The sequence below is a fragment of the Nerophis lumbriciformis genome, linkage group LG11 (genome assembly GCF_033978685.3).
Source record: "Nerophis lumbriciformis linkage group LG11, RoL_Nlum_v2.1, whole genome shotgun sequence".
NCBI classification, from domain to species: domain Eukaryota; kingdom Metazoa; phylum Chordata; class Actinopteri; order Syngnathiformes; family Syngnathidae; genus Nerophis; species Nerophis lumbriciformis.
In genome coordinates, this window is record NC_084558.2 from 24,555,935 (window position 1) to 24,579,181 (window position 23,247).

The 23,247-nt window shown below is 40.2% G+C and overlaps 1 protein-coding gene across 3 annotated transcripts in view; it reads left to right on the forward strand.

The window, feature by feature from the left end:
• Nucleotides 1–23,247, forward strand: part of ca10a (carbonic anhydrase Xa) — a 72,826-nt gene that overhangs the window by 40,650 nt on the left and 8,929 nt on the right. For 2 of the 3 annotated variants that reach the window (XM_061967025.2, XM_061967023.2), the window contains exons 5-8: nt 12,662–12,757; nt 13,772–13,844; nt 17,163–17,317; nt 17,459–17,633. In XM_061967025.2, coding sequence (XP_061823009.1) covers nt 12,662–12,757; nt 13,772–13,844; nt 17,163–17,317; nt 17,459–17,633 — 499 coding nt within the window. The remainder of the gene's footprint in view (nt 1–12,661; nt 12,758–13,771; nt 13,845–17,162; nt 17,318–17,458; nt 17,634–23,247) is intronic. The other variant, XM_061967026.2, reaches the window with a different exon arrangement.

Consider the following 23,247-nt stretch of genomic DNA (forward strand, 5'->3'; position numbering starts at 1 on the left):
AACAAAATAATCCAGAAAAAACATGAAGGTTACAAATTCTGGCTGAAGCTTGCATCCAAGATTCATGGTCTTATTCAACAGCTCCTCAATGCCTTTTTGTATCCTTCACAGAGAAATAGCTCTAAAGCAGATTGTTTCCAACTCTATGTTTAACTACAGAGATGATTCATATTTACCATGTCTCTGCCTCCAAACACACAGAGTCCACTGTATGCCAAAGAGCAATTTTTTTGTCTCATGTGTCCACATTACTGTTTTATCAATCATTGTTTGATTCATTCAGGTGTTCATGGTCAAACTTTAGATTGGCCTGTATGTGTTTTCTTGAGCAGAGGTACCTTGCAGGCTTGGCCGTAACTACCATTGAAGACACCAAGGTCATGTCCTCTGTATTTTTTTAAGTGACAAAAAGAAGATGATATGACTGACTGTAAATGTACTTTGTGTGGGACATTGTGTGCGCTGTACATCACCATGCGGTAGGCCATCCTCTCTCAATATAAAATATTTTGTCATGAACAACAGGCCACAATTCCAGACAACAATGTAACACAATGAAGTCCACTTTTACTTTAAACATCATCAGACCCAAAATGTGCTGTTAACATAAAATTAATATTAAATTCTACTGACATAACTAATGTTGATTAGACCTGAATTAAATGTATGTGAAACGCTGTTGGTATAATACTGTTGTGATGTCAGTCAGGTTCTGTTCACAAGAGATCAAGCCCGTCCTAAACGCTGAACATGGCTGTGCTTAAGGCTTTGAGATCTGTGGGGGGGCCAGTTTTGCGTGAAGAAGCACATGACGAATGTAAATTATTGAATTACAAGGCACTTCATATAAAATTTTACCCCAAATATAAACCTGGCTACGTCATGCTCTGTCACTGATATTTTTCCTGTAGATTTCCGGTGGCACTTGTGGCATTAGAACTTGTGTTGCAAAGCAGAAGGTGTTCAAATATGTCGTAGTTGACAGTGTAGTGCGATTGTAAAATTGATGTTTTAATGATGCAAAAATTGTTTAACACGCTAAACGTAAGCATATTTCTAAAAAAGTGGACTGTTACAAAATCCTGCTGATGTTAGATAATATAACATGTGGTAATTCTACCTCAATGAAAGATTTTGTTTTTCTGGACATTTATTGTGTTGCTCAATATTATGTATATGATGCTGGAATACACATGATTTCAGCCTTTCAAAGCTCTTCTTGGACCACCAGTTTTTGACCTTGGTATTTGCCAAATCCTACTTACGGCCCTGCTTGCAGGCACAACAGGATTACGATCTGTTACAGCAGAGTGACTGTGACTGTGGTCCCAACTCCCTTGACATCATTAACCAGCTCCTCCCTTGTAATTTTGGGCTGGGCCGTCACCTTTCTCATAATCGTCTTTACAACACGAGGTGAAACCTTGCATAACGCTCCAGAGAGGGCAATTGATTGTCGTCTCATATTTTTTACGTGTTTCTTAACATTATGTGATCACCAAGGTTTGGTTGCCTGTCAGTTAGTTAATCAACTAGTTGGATAGCAACATAACTCAAAAGGTTATGGTCAGATTTTCATTAAACTTTCAGGAAATTACAGACATGGGATCAAGAACAGGTGATTTGATTTTGGGGTTGATCTTCGACTCAATAAAGAAAATACGGAGTAAAGGTAGTTTGCCCTTTCTACATAATGATTCCCGGTTATCATGCTCCTTGCTGACTTGGGACACCCCAAAACACATTCACGCAAATAACACATGTGCAACAATGCCAAATCCCAGACTGACATAGAAACACATGACAAGACCGAGACAAAATTAGTGGCAGTAAGTGGGGAAACCTTAATAAAAAAACATTTAAAATATATATATATTGGAAGAAAGACAAAACACCAAAAGACTGAATTATACCTGATAGCTATGTGGTTTTACAGTACTTGATCGAGAGACTGTTTCTGTGACAGGTGTTATTGTTCACTTAGGGCTCTATTCGCATTCTGACTGGTCGGGATTCTTCCCTTCGATGTAAGTCTGTCCGTGCACAACTTCTTCCAAGATACATGCTTTGGGAAGAGCAAACCTGAAATGTGGGTTGTTTTTGTCAAATCTGGCGTTGCTGGGATTCTCTCATCGATAAGTACTTTTGCCCCTACTCTCTTATGAGGCTGAAATAAGTCAATCGTCCCATGAAGGTGAAACATTAAATTGCACTTGACGTTTGGATGCAGTACTGTATGCAATACGTACTAATATTATCGTGAAAGAGAAAACTATCAAATCTTTCTTTCTTTCTGTCTTTCTTTCTTTCTTTCTTATTTGCTGAAAATTAGTATGAACCTGCAACATTTTTATTGTCTGTCTATTAAGTCATCTGAAATTAACACAAATAATTTAGGGATGACTTTCCTTTGATGGCTATAAATGGAGACACCTGAAAACATCTATAGGGATGAGTATAAAAGGACCATATTGCCGCTCTGAAATAATCCCAACCAATATGGCGGCAGGAGCTGCTGGTGGAGGCTCAGCTCTCAGCTCAGTATGCTATCGCGTAAAACCTACTATATAAAAAACGGATAATAGGAAAGTGATAGTTGAAGATGATCTTTTAACTTTCATCGTGTTTAAAATGAAGACTTTAAGCCATTGAGGAGGATTGAGGAGTCCAAGCGGGTTTTATTTGACGTCTGTCCCAATACCACACTGAAGATGTGTCGCCCACAAAGGACCACTGAAGGACACAAATAATATTAAAGCCTGTCTCAAGGTTTTAAATGAGTGTGGCGACAAAATCCCACGGTTTGTTTCCCATAACTTGGATGAGTTGCCACCTGTCGGGTTTGTCAACAAGGACGCCTCGGCGCTGACTAGCAGGCAGAAGTAAGTGGAAACTTGGGGACAATTGTCGCGCACATGGAGGTGGAGACACAATGAACATTGGATATCGTAACATCGGACTGTCACCTGTACCGCATGAGAGGAGGGCAGATGGAGGAGTCATCGCGTCCGGCTGTGAATCCTCTTTCCAAGGGTCTGGACATCGGGATCGCCAACGCGTCTCACGGCGGGCTGCTGGGCCCTGCTTAACGACAGAAGCTTCTGGATGTCGCCTAACATCACCACGATCGCAACTGCAGTCCCCACAGTGGAGCATGTTCGTAAAAAAGGGACGCAAGTCGTCGGTTTATATAGCACCTGTACCTTTAAAACCTAGCAACAAGCAAGCTCACCTGAGATGTGAGCAGGGATTATAGGAATTATTGGAACAGGTACTGAGACCAACATTGGGGTGGTCAAAACAAAGCTGGTGAAAGTGTTTGCCACTCAATTTTCTCCCATTTTGGGTGCTGACACGCTGCGGGAATATTAATCCCATAAATGGAAGAATGCAACAGTGACGTGTCGTAAAATCCAATCAGCCAGTAGTGGCTCTTTTCGCATGTATACCATGTATGATCCAAAACTTTGGCCTGATGAGATTTATGTCCGCCGTTACTATGAGGGGCAGTAAAGTGAAACGTCGTGTTGCTCCTGCAGCGCCACGTGAGAGCCAGTCTGCACAGTAGCCGCGGTGATAGGAACTTATAACTTTTTATGAAATCTGTGTTGTGTCTTACAATGTGCGAGGGCTGCGTGTTGGTCACAGCGAAACTTATAAATCACGCTGAGTTGTGGTGGACAATTTGATGGACAGTTTTGACATTTTGTGCGTCCAGGAGACGTTCCTGGCTAAGCAAGACCTGGACAGACAACATTTTATACATAGTGACTTTCATGGTGCAAGAGAATCTACAACTTATCTGAGTACTAAAGTCGTCCGGGGAGGATCCCGTGGGGGTTCGCTACATGGTGGAATAGGAAATGTGACCAGTTGGTTAGTATTATTAGATTCGGAGTTAACTGGGCTGTTGGGATTGAGCTGTGTTGTGATTATAAAAAGGTAATCATTTTGAATATCTATATGCCATATGAATGTGTACAACATGAAGAAGAATACCTCAGTTAATTGGCTTTTATATTGTATTTTGTACATGACAACCCTTCTACCTGCATTTACAGTATGTTGTTGATGACATAAATGCTGACATAACTGATGTCAACTCTTTATTTGGTAACCACTTAATTCAGTTTTGTTCAAATAGTGGATTTTATCTAGTAAGGTACTGTTGCCAAATTATAGTTAATCTTACATCAGCGAGGCTTGGTACTCGACTTCCTGGCTAGCCCACTGCATTTGTACAGGGGCTGCACATAACTCAACTGAGATGATGAAAATTAATTATGATCTGGCTACTGCAGACCATATTCCTTTTTGCATGGTATTAAACACAGGCAATTTACAGTAGTGGTCAAAAGTTTACATACACTTTTGAAGGACATAACTTCATGGCTGTCTTGAGTTTCCAATCATTTCTACAACTCTTATTGTTTTGTGATAAAGTGATTGGAGCACATATTGTTTGTCACAAAAAACATTCATGAAGTTTGGTTCTTTTATGTATTTATTATGGGTCTACTGAAAATGTGACCAAATCTGCTGGGTCAAAAGTATACATACATAATTATCAATTGTGGTGATGTAGAAAAGTTACAATCAAATCAAATTAGCTTCATGGCATGGCCTCTTAACTTCATGTGAGTGATTATGATTGACGACACCTGTTGACTTCTCTCTCATTTAAATAGGGCTCATGTGATGCAGTCATTAGACTCGGTTACAAACGCGATAATGGGAAAGTCAAAGGAACTCAGCACAGATCTGAAAAACTAATCATTGACTTGAACAAGTCAGGAAAGTCACTTGGAGCCATTTCAAAGCAGCTTAAGGTGCCCAGAGCAACTGTGCAGACAATTGTTTATAAGTATAAAGTGCATGACACAGTTTTGTCACTGCCACGATCAGGAAGAAAACGCAAGCTATCACCTGCTGCTGAGAGAAAATTTGTCAAGATGATCAAGAGTTAATTGAGAACCACCAAAAAGCAGGTGTGCAATGAATTGGAAGTTGCTGGAACACAGGTGTCAGTGTCCACAGTCAAGCGTGTTTTGCATCGCCATGGAAGAAGGAAGCCCTTTCTCCAAAAGCGACACCTTAAGGCTCATCTAAAGTTTGCTGCTGATCACATGGACAAAGATAAGACCTTCTGGAGAAAAGTTCTGTGGTCAGATGAAACAAAAATTTAGCTGTTTGGGCCACAATGCCCAGCAATATGTTTGGAGGAGAAAAGGTGAAGCCTTTAATCCCAGGAACACCATACCTACCATCAAGCATGGTGGTGGTAGGATTATGCTCTGGGCCTGTTTTGCTGCCAATGGAACTGATGCTTTACAGAGAGTAAATGGGACAATGAAAAAGGAGGATTACCTCCAAATTCTTCAGGACAACCTAAAATCATCAGCCCGGAGGTTGAATCTTGGGCACATTCGAGTGTTCCAACAGGACAATGACCCAAAACACACGTCAAAAGTGGTAAAGGAATGGCTAAATCAGGCTAAAATTAAGGTTTAAGAATGGCCTTCCCAAAGTCCTGACGTAAACCCCATTGAGAACATGTGGACAATGCTGAAGAAACAAGTCCATGTCAGAAAACCAACAAATGTAGCTGAACTTCACCAATTTTGTCAACCAGAAGCTTGCCAGAAGCTTGTGGATGGCTACCAAAAGCGCCTTATTGCAATGAAACTTGCCAAGGGACATGTAATCAAATATTAACATTGCTGTATGTATACTTTTGACCCAGCAGATTTGGTCACATTTTCAGTAGACCCATAATAAATTCATAAAAGAACCAAACTTATTGAATGTTTTTTGTGACAAACAAGTATGTGCTCCAATCACTCTATCACAAAAAAATAAGAGTTGTAGAAATTATTGGAAACGCAAGACAGCCATGACATTATGTTCTTTACAAGTGTATATTTACAAACTGTACTTTTGACCACGACTGTTCCTGTTTTGCTGCATGTGGATAATAGCATCAAGGTGGGGAATATAGATTGGTCTACATTGTCTCAAAAAGATCTAAATATGCCAATCGTTCCGATGCTTTGCTGGGCAGTGTTAAGGTCCCAAAAGATGCCTTATCGTGTCGAGATGTGAACTGTAAGAATGCACAAAACTGTAAGGAATTATGCTCCCTGTATGAAGCCATTGTTGAGACTCTCAGTACCTCGAGCAGGCCCCTATGTAAATGTAGGACAAAAGTGTGCAATATTAAGCCAGGTTGGAAGGATCATGTAGATGAGCTCCATGCAGAGGCCCAAATTGCTTTTAAAAAATGGGCTGAGGCAGGCAAAAGCAGACATGGCCCCTTTGAGAACAAAAAGTGCACCAATGCCAGATTTAAACATGCACATTTCGTTATATTAAAATAAATGAAAACACTATGAGGTCAGAAACAATATAGTGAACTATTAAAGTGCATAAAAAGTAATGTATTTGCAGTGGATAAAGTGGAGTTTAATGATGGTGTAAGTGTCACTTTAAATGAAATACATGGAGCAATTATGTTGAGAGTTAATATTGCAGCTGAACATATCAAACAAGCGAGTAAGAAAGTGTACCGTCTGTTGGCTTTGTGCTATACAGGTTTTCTTGTCCATGGAGTGTTACCGGATGCTAAGCTAACTGGTGTGCTAGTACCTGTGATCAAAGATAAAGTGGGAAATCTCAACAGCTTAGATAATTATAGACCAATAACCCTGGCAAGTGTCCTGTCCAAAGTGGTAGAGTCAGTTTTACTAATTAGACTGGAGATCATGATAGTTAAAATGAGAAAAGACAGACAATCAGCCTTTCCTGACTTCTCTCTATCTGGTTCTGCACTTAGTGTGCGCAGTGAAATGAAATATCTGGGGCATATTATTACGAATGACCTGTCTGATGACAAAGATGTTTACAGACAGCGACGGGAATTATATACTCAAACATGCTGTGTCGAAAGTTCAGCATGTGCTCAGTTTCTGTGACGATTACACTTTTAAAGCATATTGCACGCCACTGTATACTGCCAACATGTGGTGTCGGTTTAAACAAAAAGCTCATAGTCTCTTACAATGACAGCATGAGACTGCTTCTTAGAGTTTAAGGTGCTGCAGTGCAAGCCAAATGTTTGTCAGTATTGGGGTCCCCACCTGCTCTGCCACTTTACGTAATCCTATGTACAGGTTCATGTGTAGGGCAGCTAAGTCAGACAACAATGTAATTAATGTTTTGACTAACCCGACTCGCAGTTCTGTCAGACTTTCATCCAGTATGTGGAACCATTGGCGAGCAAGCCTGTATGCTGGAAATTGAATATTGTGGAGTGTTTTATTTTTGTTTAGACAATTTATCCATCCATCCATCCATCCATCAATTTTCTACTGCTTGTCCCTTTCGGGGTCGCGGGGGCGCTGGAGCCTATCTCAGCTACATTCAGGTGGAAGGCGGGGTACACCCTGGACAAGTCGCCACCTCATCGCAGGGCCAACACAGATATACAGACAACATTCACACTCACATTCACACATTAGGGCCAATTTAGTGTTGCCAATCAACCTATCCCCAGGTGGATGTCTTTAGAGGTGGGAGGGAGCCGGAGTACCCGAAGGGAACCCACGCAGTCACAGGGAGAACATGCAAACTCCACACAGAAAGATCCCTGAATTCAGGACCTTCATATTGTGAGGCACATGCACTAACCCCTGTTCCACCGTGCTGGGGTGAAATTCTCCATGTCCAGTCCGTCCACGTTCCAAGAGATTTGCGACTAATCTATGAGACAATTCAATTTAATTTAATTTTAATTTTTCTGCTTGTATTTCTTGTATTTCTTTTTTTCTTATTTTAATATGTTTTTTCTCATGTGATATGGATCCCCGTGGGTCTGAAATAAATGACTTTAATAATAATAATAACAGCCAAAAACCAAAATACCCATTGTTTAACTGGCTGTGGCTCTGCATGAGTAGGAGAGAAGGAAGACGCGGCAACAGTGTACGCAAGACGACTGTCTTTGGACATTCTGGGGCTGACGGTTGTCCAATACATACAACCATTTCAACTGGACCGTGAGACCATCATTGAATGATGCTAGCTTTTGGAGGAGCAGCTCTCTAACCAGATTAATCACACCTATGCTCTACCGGTGATTATTAAAGTAACACATGCTCTGGTGGTACTTGTGTGCACCACATCACCATGACGACACACACACAATGACAAGCACAGGCCGGGATTAATTAAACCTGTTACATTGTCATTCAATGGATTCAGCCATGTCTATTCTAGGTGCAGCTAGCCATCCACCATCGGCCTGCCTGCTGATAGCCTTCCATCATATAGCCCTTTAAAATTAAAAGTGTGCTTTATCTTTTTTGCGAAAACCCAACGATCTATGATTTTCACACAGCCAAAAAATGACGTCATTGCAAAGTCTGTCTCCTTGGTAAATAAATCAAATAAGTCCGCCTTCATTCACATCTTACGCACTTGCGTCTCTTGTACGCAGGGTATGTCCGTAGTATGGATAAGAGAATACGGATAAGCGAAACCTGTTAACTCCAATTGCGTTGAAAAACACTTAAAGGGGAACATTATCACAATTTCAGAAGGGTTAAAACCATTAAAAATCAGTTCCCAGTGGCTTATTTTATTTTTCAAAGTTTTTTTCAAAATTTTACCCATCACGCAATATCCCTAAAAGAAGCTTCAAAGTGCCTGATTTTAACCATCGTTATATACACCCGTCCATTTTCCTGTGACGTCACACAGTGATGAAAATACAAACAAACATGGCGGATAGAACAGCAAGATATAGCGACATTAGCTTGGATTCAGACTCGGATTTCAGCGGCTTAAGCGATTCAACAGATTACGCATGTATTGAAACGGATGGTTGTAGTGTGGAGGCAGGTAGCGAAAATGAAATTGAAGAAGAAACTGAAGCTATTGAGCCATATGGGTTTGAACCGTATGCAAGCGAAACTGACGAAAACGACACGCCAGCCAGCGACACGGGAGAAAGCGAGGACGAATTCGGCGATCGCCTTCTAACCAATGATTGGTATGTGTTTGTTTGGCATTAAAGGAAACTAACAACTATGAAGTAGGTTTACAGCATATGAAATACATTTGGCAACAACATGCACTTTGAGAGTGCAGACAGCCCAGTTTTCATCAATTAATATATTCTGTAGACATACCCTCATCCGCTCTCTTTTCCTGAAAGCTGATCTGTCCAGTCCAGTTGGAAATGCATCTGCTTTGAGTGTCGCAGGATATCCACACATTCTTCCCATCTCTGTCGTAGCATAGCTTTCGTCGGTAAAGTGTGCGGAACAAACGTCCAATTTCTTGCCACTTTCGCATCTTTGGGCCACTGGTGCAACTTGAATCCGTCCCTGTTCGTGTTGTTACACACCGACGAGGCATTATGTCTCCAAGGTACGGAAAACAGTCGAAAAAACGGAAAATAACAGAGCTGATTTGACTCGGTGTTTGTAATGTGTTTGAGAAAATGGCGGATTGCTTCCCGATGTGACGTCATCGCTCCGAGAGCGAATAATAGAAAGGCGTTTAATTCGCCAAAATTCACCCATTTAGAGTTCGGAAATCGGTTAAAAAAATATATGGTCTTTTTTCTGCAACATCAAGGTATATATTGACGCTTACATAGGTCTGGTGATAATGTTCCCCTTTAAGCGCAAGCAAGATGCTATAGGCCCTCAATGAGTTGAGGACTAATTTGGTAGGGGATCAAATACTGATAGGAATGGGCACCACGTTTGGCACTTTTATAGGTACTGACCAAAATACAGCCGTACTACCGGGCATCGATTCACGTAAAATCAAACAGTATCACAGTTTGATACACATTTTTCGGTTGCATAGCTCAAGAACTTGCCGGGCAAATAGGTGTATGCTGCCTCTAAGTAATGTTGCAATGTTCTATGCCAAAAAAAGCAAGCATGCCTAATAGAAAAAAGTGTTAAAAAGTAAGGCTCCACTTTTCAAAATGCTCTTTTCAAAACACTCTGCTGGATATGCCATGTACATGCTACTGATTAGTATCACTGATTTTACGTAGCATTTTCAACACCTCCAAATCTGGAGCTGGTGTGCAGTCATGACAATAATTACAGGCAAACACGTCATAGGGCTCAACAAAAAGCAAGTGTGGCACAAGTGTGGCTGAGGCATTCTACCATAGTCTATACACTACTGCCATCTGTATGTATGTATGTATATATATATATATATATATATATATATATATATATATATATATATACATTATATAAACACGTGTGTATGAATGTATATATACACATTATATATATATATATATATATATATATATATATATATATATATATATATATATATATATATATATATATATATATATATATATATATATATATATATATAATGTGTATATATACTGTATATATATTATATTATATATAATGTGTGTACGTGTGTAAATATGTGTGTATATATACGGTATGCGTATATTTATGTGTGTATATATGTATATGTGGAAGACCCTTGCTTCCGGGTGAGTTCTCAGGACCATTCCAGGGAAGACATTGTCGTGAGATGGTTTAGACTTCTTTATTTTTCGGGAACAGAGTCTTTGGCGTGATTTTCAGCAGCTGCCTTTTTTTACATGAGCACACGAATAATTTCCTTCCGTCCGCCGTCTGCTTTTCAGCCGCACGTCGCCGTCGTTCGCCGTCTACTTTTCAGCAGCACGTCGCCGTCGTTCGCGTGGTAGCAGAGGATGGTTTCCTCCCGTCCGCCGTCTGCTTTTCAGCAGCACGTCGCCGTCGTTCGCCGTCTACTTTTCAGCAGCACGTTGCCGTCGTTCGCCGTCGTTCGCCGTCGTTCGCCGTCTTCTTTTCAGCAGCACGTCACCGTCGTTCGCGTGGTAGCAGAGGATGGTTTCCTCCCGTCCGCCATCTGCTTTTCAGCAGCACGTCGCCTTTGGCGTGCTTTTCAGCAGCTGCCTTTTCTCCGTCTCGCTCTCGCGGTGTACTGTGCTCCGCGTCTTGCCTCTGGCTCTCCACCTCTCCTCCCGTCTCTCTCGGCTGTCACCCTTTTATACACAGACAGATTATCTGATTGTGCCCAGCTGCCCGACCAACGCACCTGTAGTCCATTTGGACGCGGGTCCGCAGGCCATGCCCCCTCGCCGCCATCTTGGAGCGGGCCCCGGTGTCGGACCGCCGGCCCCGCCTCTCCACAGTATATATGTGTGTATATACTGTATACACACATATACTGTATATGATATACAGTATGTATACGTGTGCGTGTGTTTGTGTGCGTGTGCGTGTGTGTGTGTACAAAAGCTAGCCAGTGATGTTCTTGTTATAATTTTTAGTTTGAAAAATGTAACCTTGAAGAAGTTGCAAATTGTAATTACAGATTACGAGATCATCAGCTCAATAATTGTGTATAAATGCAAGTTATATGGATGTGTCCCCCATGTTTCCAATGTCTAGAAAAAGACCTAATTGTCTCCCCATATCGATGAGTGGAGATTGATGGAAAGTGTAATCCACTGGAACAGTCCATAGTGAAGACTGTTGAACTTCACTATGGACTGACAGGTTGTTGACCAAGAAAAAAAATCCCCTGCTCCAAAATCGACATCAAGTTGGACTATAATTTGCAGCTGTCCACATTGACAAGCCAATTGTCTTCTGGACAAAAGTTTTGTGGACAGATGAGACAAAGATTGAGTTATTTGTCCACAAGACATGTTTGGAGGTGTCAAGGTAGAACTTTCTAACCGATTCACACTCACACTTACACCTATGCACAATTCAGAGTCTATATTTAACATAATAGGCTGAAAGTCCTGGAGAAAACCAACACAAGTGTGTGAAAAACATGTTAACTGAGATTAAAATCCTCAATCTCCGTAATCTATTTATGCACCGTGCAGCTAGTGGACAACTGACCACCCCAAACTGAAATACGTCAAATAGGGACGGCGTGGCGCAGTGGAAGAGTGGCCGTGCGCAACCCGAGGGTCCCTGGTTCAATCCCCACCTAGTACCAACCTCGTCATGTCCGTTGTGTCCTCAGCAAGACACTTCACCCTTGCCCCTGATGGGTGCTGGTTAGCGCCTTGCATGGCAGCTCCCTCCATCAGTGTGTGAATGTGTGTGTGAATGGGTAAATGTGGAAGTAGTGTCAAAGCGCTTTGAGTACCTTGAAGGTAGACAAGTGCTATACAAGTACAACCCATTTATCATTTATATGAGTAGAGAGGAATTGGCTTGTCTTTCAGAGCTGCAACCGCTAAGATTTCCATTACATGTTTTTTTAACATGTTTATTTAATGATAGCTGTATTCTTACTCATGTGGGTTTCCTTTCAATGTTTGAGGTGCACATGATGTTCTTGTCTGAAATAAATAAATCATACAATACCATACCATATCTATATAGAATTTGTTTCTGCATTATGAATAAAACCAACTTCACTTGACTTGAATGGCTATTTAGGCACGAGTATTGCAAATAAAGGCTTTTCAACAATAAATAATAGAGACTGTTAAACTGAACAAGTGGTTTAATGGTATTAAAACCACCCCCGCCCCCCCCCCCCTCTCTCTCTCTCTCTCTCTCTTTCTCTCTCTCTCACACTCTCTCTCTCGCAGGTTCAGCTAATTCACTACAATCATGAATTGTATACAAATTATACTGAAGCTGCCAAAAGCCCGAATGGACTTGTCATTGTGTCAATATTCATGAAAGTGAGTATCAGGTGAACGTTTGAACAAGTCTAGGTTGTTGTTAAAACCATTTTTGTGGTTCTATTTCAATGTTCGTCATTAGCAATAATAAGTATGAAGCTAGAATGTACCATGATCTGTAACATACCTAAAGTTTGGAACGTTTGGCACATTTTCCAATTCTTATTGATAGCTGCCACAATCTAAAATAGGAATTAGATTAGATAAGATTGGATTCTTGGTGGTAACGATTCGATTCAGAATCGATTCTCGATTCAGAATCGATTCTCGATTCAAAATCAATACTTTTTTAATAACATTTGGTGCCAGTTCTATTATTGCCTACATTCCTCCATACAATAGATAACAGCTATTTTAAACTTCTATATTACTTAGAAGAAAAACTGGTTTTGTTTGATAAAATGCTTCCCAAACATTTAATAACGTCACATACAAATAAGGCAACAAGAGAAGTATTTGACACTTATTTTCTAAATATGTACAGCAGATATCTACACCAACAATATGATTTGCGTAAGTGGCTGGACAGGACAAGTAAAGAAAAAAAAAAAAAAGATTTTTGTTTATTTTGAATCTATTAAGAATCGTTACAAATAAGATTCACAATTGATTAGAAAATCTATTTTTTTGATACCCCTCAAAATGACACAGTAAAACCATGACATGTGTCAACAAAGAAAAACAAAATATCGAACTTTGAGTGTATGTATTGTTGTTTATTACTATGTTATTGCTGATGTTTACAGTGAATGTACAAATAGAGTCATGTCAGATGTAGTTGACTTTAAATGTGCTTGTAAATAGGATATGGGTGCAAAATTGGAATTGGGCACTTAAATTTACATTGTGAATCCAGCCTAAGAAAGTTATTCAAAACAGCACTAAAATGATTTTGAGTTTATTAATACACATTACTTTGGCAATCGAAGCATCACTGCTGTGTTTTCTATATTAGATGTGTTTCAGAAAGAAAAACAGTGCCATCTGACCACTACTTTTGTTTTGTTTACCCAGATAGCTGAAGCATCGAACGCGTTCCTGAATCGATTGCTTAACAGAGAAACCATCACAAGAGTAACATATAAAAGTAAGTGGTTGTTGTTCCTGAAGACTATTTTTATATTTTAGATGTATTCAGTTGTTTCACATTTGTTCACTCAATTTTTATATGTATCATTATTATAATAATTGAGAATGGCTATTTACTATGTGCTCTATTCTACCATTTACACTTAAAGGGGAACTGCACTTTTTTTTGGTATTTTACCTATCGTTCACAATCATTATAAGAGACAAGAACACACTTCTTTTTTTTTTAGGATTTTAAAGATAATACATAACGCTTGAAAGATGCGGCTAATGAGAGTCACTGTTGTAGCCTTCAAAGTCTCTAAAACAGGGGTGCCCACACTTTTCAGCAGGCGAGCTACTTTTTGAATGACCGAGTCGAAGGGATCTACCTCATTCATATATATAATTTGTATGTATTTAATTATGAAAGAGACGTTTTTAAATATATACTGTCACTTGATTGACATTCACGGCACCCGAGAGTCTTGTGAAATGACGCTGGCTGCTGCGAGCTCAGTGTGAAGGGAAAAAAAAGACCTTCAGGGAGGCGAGAAACAGTTTTTATTTCAACCATACCTCCTGTCAAAAGCCTAAAGACTGACGACATAGTTCCTGTCTTCACAATAAAAGCGCTGCTCTATCCTGCCTGCGCTAACAAAATAAGAGTCTCAGAAAGCTGGCGTGCACAAGCTCGCAAGCCACGGAGTTTGCACTACTGTCTGGACACTAATACACCCCCATACCATCACGGATGCTGGCTTTTCAACTTTGCGCCTATAACAATCCAGATGGTTCTTTTCCTCTTTGGTCTGGAGGACACGACGGCCACAGTTTCCAAAAACAATTTGAAATGTGGACTCGTCAGACCACAGAACACTTTTCCACCTTGTATCAGTCCATCTTAGATGAGCTCAGGCCCAGCGAAGCCGACGGCGTTTCTGGGTGTTATTGATAAATGGTTTTCGCCTTGCATAGGAGAGTTTTAACTTGTACTTACAGATGTAGCGACCAACTGTAGTTACTGACAGTGGGTTTCTGAAGTGTTCCTGAGCCCATGTGGTGATATTCTTTACACACTGATGTCGCTTGTTGATGCAGTACAGCCTGAGGGATCGAAGGTCACGGGCTTAGCTGCTTACGTGCAGTGATTTCTCCAGATTCTCTGAACCCTTTGATGATATTAGGACCGTAGATGGTGAAATCCCTAAATTCCTTGCAATAGCTGGTTGAGAAAGGTTTTTCTTAAACTGTTCAACAATTTGCTCACACATTTGTTGACAAAGTGGTGACCCTTGCCCCATCCTTGTTTGTGAATGACTGAACATTTCATGGAATCTACTTTTATACCCAATCATGGCACCCACCTTTTCCAAATTTGCCTGTTCACCTGTGGGATGTTCCAAATAAGTGTTTGAAGAGCATTCCTCAACTTTATCAGTATTTATTGCTACCTTTCCCAACTTCTTTGTCACGTGTTGCTGGCATCAAATTCTAATGTTAATGATTATTTGCAAAAAAAAAAATGTTTATCAGTTTGAACATCAAATATGTTGTCTTTGTAGCATATTCAACTGAATATGGGTTGAAAATGATTTGCAAATCATTGTATTCCGTTTATATTTACATCTAACACAATTTCCCAACTCATATGGAAACGGGGTTTGTACATTTAACGGCATTTCTATCAGTGTAATATCAATGTCAATGTAACTGAGAGTGTACAAATGGACCCAGTAAGGGTCCATTACAATTAACTATCTGTCATTTAACTTTGGACACCCTACAACTACCTCTGGGGGTCCTTACACCCCACTGTATGTATTTGTTTAGTTTGTCTTTTCTTTGACCCACCCCTATAATGTTGTACATTTTCTCTGCCTACAGTAAAAAAAAACAGCATCTATCTATCTCTTGACAAAAAACAATGACTTGTGTGTTGTTTGGGAACAGTTCGTAATGGTTATGTGCAGTACAACTTTTCATTAACTCAAAAGTAGTTAAGCTACAAGAAAAGCTACTTGTTAAAAAAAGTAGCTAACCTACCGCCAAGCTACTGGGAAATGTAGTTAAGTTATGTAGCTTGTTACTGCACATCACTGGTGATGTATTACTTGCACAATGATGTGTGCATTATACATACATTCAGAGCACACTTACAGAAAGGAGAGTGTTTTAATCGACCCTGTGTGGCGCATGAAAGCGCGGAGGAAGTGAAGTAAGTAAGTAAATAACTTCATTAAATAAGGATTGAAGTCTTCATTTTCATTCTCATTTCCAACATTGTCCAAATACTAATCGTATACTCGCATCTCCTGGATTTAAAATGTGCGGTCCTGCATTATTGTGGATTCCTTATAAAAAATGTTTTTCTATTTTTTTATTTGTGAGAAAAAATGTTTTCGTTTTCTGCAGTTTTTTTGGTCAGAAAAGCCATCTGATTCACCGTAGGTCAGTGATAATGTATAAATAAGTGATGATAAAGAATAACATATATTGTGGGCCTACAGCATATACATATGTTGTAATGTACATGTAATATGCCAAAGGTGTAAGATGTGGCGACAACTCTAGCTTCTCAAAACTTGTGTAAACTCAATATGTGTGATGTCACATAATTAAAACATTAATTTGCAAATCTTCCTGCCACAACTTCCACCAGGGATCAAACTTAGTATGCCTGCCATACAAGACCAGTGCATTAACAATTTCAAGGAAAATTTGCCATGAAATTCCTATCAGTGATGAAACAGGAAGGTGCTCGGAATAATTTTGGTAAAAGTTCATATGAAGCGCCCTGTCATTCATTACTTGACATTTTACATGCGCCCCTTTACGCACAGTTCATAATCTGCGTATATGGAGGGGCGGCCCTGACCGTGTGTTGTTTCTGTAAAAGTAAACAGTGTGGTTTATCGCAGGAATGTCTGCTTAATCTCAGACTGCTTGCTGAGAGGACCACGGCCCGTCGAGCTGCATGGCTGCTACAACTGCTAGCCCTTTGAAGGGAGATGTAGGCAGAGCAATAGAAGATGGACGCACAGTTGTCGCGGTATATCAAGGTTACAGTAAAGGCTTAGCCATGACTCTGATTCCATCTATCTATCTATCGCTTATCTTTCATTTTTATTCTTTAGTGCCTAACCATTTTATAATTTAAAATGATTGAGATGTTTGCTATAATCATGGGATGTAACCCCTATGAATAGCTGAGATCTATTGTTGTTCAAATGGCCTTTGTGACAGTTTCCATGTTAAACTAATCTGAAAGTTAATTTTCTTTTGCTTAACCATTGACCAAACTGTTTTTATCTTCTGACTTCTTAATTCGATGCAGATGATGCATACCTTCTGACAGGCCTGAACATCGACGACATCTATCCAGAGACAAGTAGTTTTATCACTTATGATGGATCGATGACCATCCCGCCATGCTTTGAGACTGCCACATGGATTCTGATGAACAAACCAGTTTACGTCACACGCATGCAGGTGAGCCTGCATAGTCTTTCGAGATCAGAAATACTCATAACATATATTGGCACATCGCTGATTAAATCATTACTCTGCAGACCAGAACAGGATTATTGAATCCTAATTAGCCTGACAGATATTTCCACTTCTTCTTCTCAGATGCACTCTTTGCGTCTTCTGAGCCAAAACCAGCCATCTCAGATCTTTTTGAGTATGAGTGACAACATCCGTCCAATTCAGCCTCTCATCAACCGCTGCATCCGTACCAATATCAACTTCAGCATGCAGGGCAAAGACTGCCCCAACAACAGGGTTCATAAACTTCAGTACAGAGGTAAAGTGTAGACCTGATTTTAATTAAAGGAGCCATATGTAGGAATCTGGCCAGAAATGGTACTGCAATCACGGTCAAAATGTTGTAGTCCCCTCCCCCTCTCCCTGACTCTATCTGAGGTTGCCAGATACGCAGCCGAATCCAGCTCGATCTACTGGGCTACTCCAAGGTTAGTCAAACTTCCACTGACTCTTACTAGGGGTTGAGGTGCTGGGACCATAATAGCTGAATAGACAAGCGTTTTGTCAATAACACATCTCTAACCAACCCATTTTACAAAGAAATTAGGCTATTTTCAGGAAGAAGTACATCATGAATGCGTACAATATCACAACAAATGGCAATCATATGGTTATTGTCAGTACTATCAGAAAACAAAGACTAAAACAAACTACAACCAACGCTAGCAATGGGTACACTGGTGAAAATAAGTAGAGGATGCTTAGCAGCCTAATATATGCTCAAAACTAAAGAGGAGACATTTTACCAAGGTATGCCCGTAGGCTACTCTGTTTCAAAAGTTTCAGATTGCTATATAAATTGGTACATGTAGTCCACAATATGCAAACACAAATGAGTAATTCTTTTATCATGTGATTTGGTTGTCTCCATATGTTTTATATTGCCATGACAGCCGTGCTAATGTTGGTACCCACAGCGTATCAGCATATTGACAACGAAATAGGCACTGGCACTACCAATATCCACACAGATTTTATTTGTCGAAAATATATTTTGCCCTGTCAGTTCAATTACACATCGACATACAGGCTAACGGGCATATATTTCCCCCGTTAGCCTATATGTCGATGTGTATGCTCCCATTGACCGCGCTAGCATGCAAAGCATTCGTTGCACGAACATACTAGCTTTGTTAGACAAGATCATAGACTGTATTGGACAATATGGTTTATATACGAAATGTCTATTTCCATTCATTACAAGTAATAAGAAAACGTAAAGGCCTTACTTACCTATCAAGGAGGAAATTAGCAAGTTTGGCGTCAGATGAAAATATCTTCTCCGCCTTCAATCGTCTCCATCTTTCAAATGCATCCCTGATACAAATGTTCCTGGCTTTGTCATAAATAAGTTGAGAATCGTAACGAGACCTTGGAGATTTACTAAGGTCTGACATGTTTGGTAACTTTACCAGTGGCAGTAGCTAGACGAAGATGGTGGTGCGTAACTGGCAACCGGGATGTGACACACTCACAGACTTTCTAATTGGTCAAACGGTGCAGGACAGGGTATCGAAATCAAAACTGTAACAAGATTTCGGGGCTGTAAGTCTAATTTTGAAATGAGCATATCTAGGCTGAACTTCTGTTATCAGTCATAGAGGTATTCGAAAAGAACATGATTTATTAATGCCTTCTGACATATCAGGGCCATTTAATGATGACTTGACATGAAGTTCTTACATATGGCTCCTTTAAAGCGATTGTAATCCTTAATGGGAATTTCAATTTACACTACAGTGGGAAAAATTGTGTTTGATCGCCTGATAATGTTTTCAAGTTTACCGTCACAAAGATATGAACAATACATTATTTCTATGGTAGGTATATTTTACCAAAGAGACAGAATGTACAACAAATTAAAAAATGCATTAACTGTAGGTTATTTTTGTTTCAGCTTTATTTAAGCATGCAAAGGAACGGCTTGCAGGTAAAGAGCAGTTAAAAAAAACTTGTCGAGTTCGTGAACGAGACATCTGCAGTTAATGAAACACACAAAAAAGTCCCTTAAGAAAAGTCCTCCAATTTTAGCTCATTTGTTGTCTTGAGGCCCGGCCCGATATTCGATAAGTCAACTAACTGAGCGATAAATGAAAATGAAGTCAGTAATTTTTCCAGCGTCGATACGCGCTTCTAGAGCATCCACTTTTTGCAGCGCTTTCAGCAACTGCGTGTGGTTGTGCCATAGGGGAATCAAACGAAGGCCGTGAACCCTCTTGTCATTCACGAAGTGTCTTTGTGCGGACAGGCGGCTTCGCTAGCATCACACCATTCAACAAGTGACCAGCACAGTAACAAACATGGAGAGCAAAATGATTGCAAAATTAAATACCACGGCACCAGTATGGGAATATTTTAGTTTTAAACCTTTGAAACAAAATGAGATTATCAATCCTGAGGAGCATGTTTGCCAAGTTTGCGTGTAAAGGATGCCAACATAAATGATCTAACGGGACAAACTTGCATGCCCACTTGTAAAGCACGCACCCGACTCACTATTATCAATTGTTAAAAGACGTGACTCACGAAGATGCAGAGCCTGTGTCCCGGCATTCCACACTCGCTGAGGTATTTGGCAAACAAGGTCGGCGCAAACAAAGAAGTGCAAAATAGTGTGTGCTCACAGAAAGCGTGGTTCATATCTCCCGTCCAAAGGCAAAACCCAGTAACTCAATTTTGGTCAAAACTGAGCTGATAATAATTTTGGAGTTACTAGGTGATATAAAATATAAAATTGCAGGCTGGAATTGCGGATACCAATTAACATCAACAAAGCAGAAATCAAATCTCTGTGAATGGATGGGACCTTAATATAAAATAGATTGGTTTTCGTTTGTTTTATCAAAATCAGCTAGAAGTGAGTTACTAGGTTCTGCTTTTGGACGGGAGATATGTCACCAAAGACATGTTGTACTTTAATACTGTTATAAACTAGCATTTTGAAAAACGCTGCAAACGTTTGACAGACATTTGTCATGTTGTCATGTTATGTCGGTGTTTCTCGCTTGGAATCTGCCAGACTTACGTTTTTTTGCATATGACTGTTAATACATCTGCTTATACTGTAAGGTTGTTGCTCTTCACTTTTTGTTTAAAAAGGTCCTAACTTCATTGTCAGTTATGTAATGTACAACTCTACCTCTGCCTACATGTTCAATATCGAAGCGCAACATTGTTTGTCAATACTTTAGTGAGCCTTTTTTTTTTTTGCTTGTCTATATTTGTGTATATACAAGAAATACACGTTTATTGCATTTGAAAAGGTTTACTTGCATTATTATTATTATGTATTATCATTACATCAGTGATTAGTTTGGTCTCAAAATACTGTTGACAATAATATAGTTTGTCTGCAATAATTTGTAAACATGTCATCATGCAAAAAAATGTATTGGCCCAGGCCTAGTAGTCAATTTTATAGACCTGCACAGGACAGGAAGAAAAAGATCAGTAAAAAACAGACCAACATTATTTATAAATGCAAGAAATACAAGATTACAAATCCCTTGCCTTGGAGCTCCATGCAAGATTGAATCTTGTTGGGTAAGGATGATTGTGAGAAAGATGACAGACCAGCCCAGAATTGCAAGAGAGAAGCTGGTTATTGACGTCAAGGAAGATATGCCCACAGACAGCCATAAAAGCTTTAGCAACACACTTTCCTGTAATGGATTGAGATCCATCTGCTCAAGAAGACACAAATACAGTGCTGTATTATATTTGACAATGAACACCTGAATGACTCAGACAAGGCCTGGCTGAATTTAATGTGATCACATTAATCAAAATTGAGCTCTTTCGCATTAAGTGGACTTGATGTGTTTGGATGCAGAGAAATTGTGAGCCCAAAAACATCATTCATACTGTCAATCAATCAAGCTTTACTGCAGACTCCAACGTCCAAGTAGACATACAATCACATACAGTACATAAAACAAACAAAATACAGTATAAAAGGCATTAGCACATAATATTAAAAACAGTGCTTGTGCATATTCAGTAAAAGGCATCTAATAAATAAATAAAAGCAGCAATAAAAAAAAAATATATATATATACTTTTAAAAAGGCATCTACACATTCTATAAAAGGCACAGATACCAGTGTTTCTATATATATTATTGGTACCTAACAGAACTACACCTATCTGTATAATAAGATCATTCTCGGACCCCTGTAGTCTATATATAAACTTCAAAATCAGTTTTCTCAGGGTGGCGTGGAAGGTGTTTATCCCTAAATCACAAAAAAGCTTACTGGCACTACTACCCCTGGGCTTTCCGAGCAGGATTCTGACAGTCATTATATGCAACCTCAAGTTTGCGCAAGCTCTCTTTTTTGAACCTCACCCAGAGGGGTGCTGTGTACATAGGGGTGCAGTAAGCTCTATACAAGTACACCTTCGCTTCATCAGAAGAGTAATGAAAATTTCTCACCAGCATATTTTTTGGCTTGGACATACAGCATTCTTCTCTGTCTAAGCATGTCAGCATCATCCTCCATCTTGTCATTGATGATGTGGCCTAAGTATTTGACATTGTTGCACACAGACAGTGTTTGACCAGACAAGTACAAACCTGGGAAATTAACATGTTGATCCTCCTTGGTCCTAGATATAATTACCATACTATTTGTGGCATTATACTTGATGTCAAACTTGACTCCATAGTCTTAGCATATGTTAAGAAGCTGTTGGAACCCTGCACTACTGGGAGATATAATGGCCAAATCATCTGCGTACATAATAGAATAGAATAGAATGCATTTTATTGTCACTATACACATGTAATTCAAAGTGCTTTACAGAACATTTAAATAAGACAAAAATAAAAATATAAAATCAAAATTCAAATTTGTGAACAAGACTCCGAGGCACGTGAACTCCACCACTTGGGGAAAGATCTCCCCCCCCAACGAGGAGATGGCACCCCACCCTTTTCTGGGCGAGAACCATGGACTCAGACTTGGAGGTGCTGATTCTCATCCCAGTTGCTTCACACTCGGCCGCAAACCAATCCAGTGACAGCTGAAGATCCTGGCCAGATGAAGTCATCAGGACCACATCATATGCAAAAAGCAGAGACCTAATCCTGCAGCCTCTAAACCGGATCCCCTCAACGCCCTGACTTCACCTAGAAATTCTGTTCATAAAAGTAATGAACAGAATTTGTGACAAAGGGCAGCCCTGGCAGAGTCCAACCCTTACTGGAAACGGGTCCGAATTACTGCCGGCAAAGCTGACCAACCTCTGACACCAATCATACAGGGAACAGACGGCCACAGTCAGGCAGTCAGATACCTCATACTCTCTGAGCACTCTACACAGAACCTCGCGAGGGACACGGTCTGCCAATCCAGAGGCACCGCCCCCGATGTCCACGAAATGTTGCACAGTTTTGTCAACCAAGACAGCCCCAGAGCATCCAGAGCCTTAAAGAACTCAGGGCGGATCTCATCCACCCATGGGGCCCTGCCACCGAGGAGATTTTTAATCGCCTCGGCAACTTCAGCTCCAGAAATAGCAGAGTCCAACACAGATTCCCAAGGCACTGCTTCCTCGCAGGAAAACATGTAGGTGTGATTGAGGAAGTCTTTGAAGTATTCCCTTCACCGATCCACAACATCCCGAATAGAAGTCAGCAGCACACCATCCGCACCATACACAGCGTTGACAGTGCAATGCTTCCCCCTCCTCCGGCGGCGGATGATGGTCCAGAATCACTTCAAAGCCATCCGAAAGTTGTCCCTGAACTCCTCCCATGTTTTTGCCTCTGCAACTGCCGGGTGGCTGGTCTCTCCCTTAGAGATAGGGTGAGAAGCTCTGTCATTTGGGAGGAGCTCAGAGTAAAGTTGTTGCTCCTCCACATCAAGAGG